This window comes from Hippocampus comes, unplaced genomic scaffold (genome assembly GCF_001891065.2).
Source record: "Hippocampus comes isolate QL1 unplaced genomic scaffold, H_comes_QL1_v1.1 scaffold295, whole genome shotgun sequence".
NCBI lineage: Eukaryota > Metazoa > Chordata > Actinopteri > Syngnathiformes > Syngnathidae > Hippocampus > Hippocampus comes.
Window position 1 is genome coordinate 229,786 of NW_017804848.1, and position 4,615 is coordinate 234,400.

At 50.7% G+C, this 4,615-nt stretch overlaps 1 protein-coding gene across 1 annotated transcript in view; it reads left to right on the plus strand.

Moving 5' to 3' along the window:
• larp1b (La ribonucleoprotein 1B) overlaps nt 1-4,615 on the plus strand; it is an 18,624-nt gene that overhangs the window by 3,376 nt on the left and 10,633 nt on the right. The window contains exons 2-4 of the mRNA XM_019877501.1: nt 32-74; nt 2,513-2,574; nt 4,124-4,180. Coding sequence (XP_019733060.1) covers nt 32-74; nt 2,513-2,574; nt 4,124-4,180 — 162 coding nt within the window. The remainder of the gene's footprint in view (nt 1-31; nt 75-2,512; nt 2,575-4,123; nt 4,181-4,615) is intronic.

Consider the following 4,615-nt stretch of genomic DNA (forward strand, 5'->3'; position numbering starts at 1 on the left):
CAACGCGTGGACCCGCAGGACGACGGGCAGGGTGCCGCTGCACAGCGTCCACCCGTCGGCCTCGCAGGACAGAGGTGAGCCGATTATTGACGAGCCATCGGCGGCGATTCGGGCTTGTGCACGTGTTGGCGAGTGCCTGCTTGTACTTTGACATCTTGGACAACGTCGCTGGGCCACGAGGAATGATTGTTCTCAAGCGGCGACATTTTCGCAGGCCAGCATGTCGACATTTGAGAGGACCCCTCGCACTCCTCCCTCTCCTTCGCGCGAGCACCACGTGTTGATTGCTGACAACTGCTACTTTAGTAGCAGTTAGCATGTAACCTCTCCAGTCTCCTCCCCCCTCCCCGCAACACCGCGACCGCGGCCTCCTCCCCCTCCCTGGGAGGGATGCCAACGTCGGGCCGCTGGGGAGCCGCACTCGTTTGTAGTCATTCCCTCGCCTCTGGAAAGCCGATTTTGTCCTGACTTAGCCATGTGGTGCTGGTGGAATGTTTGGAGAGGATAGATCAGGGGTGAGCAATTCCAGTCCTGGAGGGGCCGCTATCCCGCATGTTCTCAGTCTCTCCCTGTTGCAACACAGCTGATTCTACTGATCAGATCATCAGCAAGCTCTGTGGACGCCTGATCTGGAAGCTGTTCATTTGAATCAGGTGTGTTACAACAGGGAGATTTGGAAAACATGCAGGACGGCGACCCTCCGGGACTGGGATTGCCCACCCTTGGGGTAGATGATCCCCCGCAACGCTTCGAGTTGGACATATTTATGAAATTTGTCAACTAATCGGTGCATCGCACTACACCTCCCTCCCTCAGCCCCAATTTTTCAGAGTCGATTCACCTCCTGACGCGTGTGGTGGTTTTTGGTGTGTGTGAGTGGCGTTGTATGCACCAAACGACAAAATGATCGTCTTCAGTAAGATGTGCCAGCCATTTTGATTTTCACATTTCGCCACAATTTCCAAGTTTCCGTGCACATTATTATTTTTTTCTTTCTAAGAGCAGTCACATTTTTTCGTCCTTTTGTGCTGCACCAATACACAACTAACCAATTTTGCGATATTTTTTTCTCTTCGTTTTATTGCTCAAAAATGTTGGGTGACACGCCACATATGTTCACATGAACAAAAAAAAAAAAAATCAATCGAGAAAAGCAACCACCACGTTCCATTTGTGGATTCTTCTTGTTACTGAATCGACATCAAAGCGTGGAAAGGCATACCAGATTGACATCGCGGCCTGATTTCTTGGATGGAAGGGATTGAGCACGTTTACCTCACAGCGCAGAGGTGCAGCGTTCCGATTCCGGCTGCGGCCTTCCTGTGTGCCGCTGGCATGTTCTCCCCGTGCCTGCGCGGGGTTTTCTCCGGGTTTCCTCCCACATTCCAAAAAAACACGCACCGCCGGTTATTTGTACACTCTCAGTTGTCCTCGGGTGTAATTGGGAGTGCGACTGGTCGTCGAGCCGTGCGCATCCAGTAGCCAAGAGGCGGGCGGCACTGCCATCAGGCGCGCGAGCACGCTTCACAACGACTTCATTTTTGCGACAAAAATGTAGCGTTCGTACTTCCCCAGAACGGGCTGTTAAAATTTATATTCTGGATTCATTTGTCGTTTTAATAACGGGTGTCGCAAAGATGCCTCCGTGATGTCAGAAAGGTCCAACGTCTGCGGGCGACGCCGTTTGCCATGTCCGTCAAATCGAATGCACGCGCAATCGCCCTGATGCCAAATCGGTCCATTGCTTGCTTATTCGGCGTTCGGTCCCCGATTGCGTGACGCTGATCGGCAAACCGGTTGTTCGGCGTACAATTTCTCTCAACAGTCAGTCATCCAAGTCATTGTTGATTTAATTTGATGATTTTTTTTTTTAAGCATCAAAAGCATAAACATCATTTTTTGTTGTATATAAGGGAGTTGAGACCAAAGTCATCTTCCTTCTTTTGCAGTCTGCGTGGCCATTTCAGCCAAAGAGAAGGGGGTGGAGTGGGGTTGGGAGGGGGTTGCCGCGCGAAAGCGCAAATCTCAATTTTTTTGTGGCATTTTTTTGAAGCCTATTCAAAAAAATAATATGGATTTAAAAAACATCCTGTCCCTGAGCCTGGAACATATTTGAAAGGTTGCTCTTGGAGCGCCTTACGCGAGTGTTTGTGAGGTTAGCGTCGCTATATTTGACCGTCGCGGCATCGTTTTACAGCCAAGGATTCTCGTGGGCGCCCGGGCCGGCCCTTTTGGCCTCTTATCTCGTCAGCCGTCCTCTGGCAGGCGATAGGGCCCCGGCCACTGCCGGGGGCCACTCCCAACACACACACACACACACACACACACACACACACACACACGCGCGCTAAAGCCCTTGAATGAGGCAGGCGGAGGATGTTTAACGCTTCAACATGGTGCACACACACGGCAAGAGACTTTTTTTGTTGTTGTTGTTTTTCCTCCAGACTTTAAGCCAATTTGCTCTTTGGAAGCGAACACCACGTGTAACTTATTGATCGTCTGTCTGCAGATCAGCAAAACGCTCTGAAGGTCATCCGTGCCAGCAAACCCAGAACCAGAAAATCCAGCAAGGTAATGAGAAGTTTTTTTTTTGGGGGGGGGGGGTATTTGTTCAACCTCACATCAAGAATAGCAAACAGTACTGGCTGTTATCCATGTTGTAAAAATGAAGCGTTTGACATGTTTGCAGCTCTGAAGGACCTGTTACAAAATGTAAAAAAAAAACAAGAAAAAAACGGGTTTTTTTTGGAGGGTTAAGGGGGTTGTATTCAGTAGCGGTGTCGTTCGTGAGACCGGCAGAGTCGAAGGGGGCGCAATCTCCTCCCCTTCGCTCGGCTTCCCCGCAGGCGGCGGCGAGAGCGGCGGGCTTGACTTTCTCGATTGTTCGGAGGGAGAGGCGAAGCCGCAAGAGGCTCCGTAAACGCGGCCGCCTCCTCGCCAAAGAGCCGAGAGAGCGGCAGACAGGTTTGCGACAGGTTTGACGCGTCCGAACCACTTCCCGGCGGCGCATCGAAGAGTCGAAAGCGTTTGGTGACGAAGCAAGCGCGTTCCTGCGCCGGCTGCGCGTCAGCGGCTCATCCAGCAGTCGATGAGAGAAATGGCTCGCCGAGACGAGCGATGACGGAACTGCGCCCGCACCTCGTTTTTTTGCCCGCGCAAGCCTATAAATAACCGTGGCAATGTCTTGTTTACATTCTTTTTCTCTCTTTTTCTTCCTCTATTTTCTCTTGGTCTCTCTTTCCCTCTCTCTTCCTTTGTCTCTCTCTCAGCCCCATTTTCTTATTTCTTTCTATTTACATTTCTCTTTTTCTCTCTCTCTGAATATCCCCCGTTCGTACTGCGTTTGTCGCTCTTTTGCTGGGAGTTAAAAAAGAAAAAAAAGAAAGCTTCAAGGTTGATGAAATGTTACCCGGTATGGTAGCCGATGTGTTTTGGTCGCCTCGCAAGTGAGCGCGAGCACCCCTTGCGCTCGCCCGGATCGAAAGTGGCCTCCCAGAAGAGGACGAAAAGAACGATTTACGCCACGGCGATGGCTTCGCGGAAGGGGACAAAAGAAGTTGTGGGCCACTCAGGGCTGGGAAAAGCCACACCTGCCGCCGCTGCCACCGTGCAAAAGCGTCTTATTGGGCCCCGAACTCCGGCGTGGTGACACATGGCGATGGTTTTGTGCCGCCGCGTCTGTTCCGCTGCTCCAAAGCAAACACACAAGATAAATGTTGACGCGCCATCAACACAAGCAATGGGGAGGAGAAAAAAAAAATAGCGTCACTTTGATGAAGCCTCTTCTTTTTTTTTTTTGTAAAAAGCATCAAAAATGCTACTATTGATCAAGCAAGCCCATCTCCGCCCCCGCAAGCCTTGCCGCGCTCCGCTTCTTGCCGTCTCTCTCCAACCACATCAAATGATTTCATTTTTTATCCAAAAGGGACAATTTGGCAACGCGTTTTGAGCTGCGCGGGGGCGTGTTGGCTCAGAGCGAAAGCCTTCACCCGATCTCGCTTGTCCAAACTTTGCAAGTCCAAAGTGAACGTGGCGTCAACTCTGCAACCGGTGACCTAATTTTGCTGCCTCTTCTCTCTCTTGTCTGTCTCTCTCCCTCGCTCGCTCCCTCTCCCGTCAGTCGGGTGACTTTGGCGACATCACAAACTGGCCGACGCCCAGCGAACTGGCCAAGGAGGTAAGACCAGCAGCTCGCGTTCTCTCTCTCTCTCTCTCTCTCTCTCTCTCTCTCTCTCTCTCTCTCTCTCTCTCTCTCTCTACGAGAAGAAACCGCAGACTTGTTTCATGCGCGCACTGGTAGATTGAAGGTAGTGAACAGCACAAAAAGAGCTCAGTTGTGTTGTTTTTAATGGAATGTAAAAAATGATTGCATGGCAAATTGGAACGGATGATTCTTTTTTGGGGGTTGTTGCCCCTTTGACAAAGACTTTCCCGACTGGAGTCGCGAAAGTGCTTTCAAGTATTTTTGATGCGGCCGATTTAGCCTCAAGCTGGACCGAATGAAGTGGCTGGGTCCATTCGCGGTGGCGAGGTCACGGGATGCTGTGCGAATAGCATGCAAGTGATTGGAATTGACTCCCAATTATTGTTTTTTTTTTTTTTTTTTTTTTTT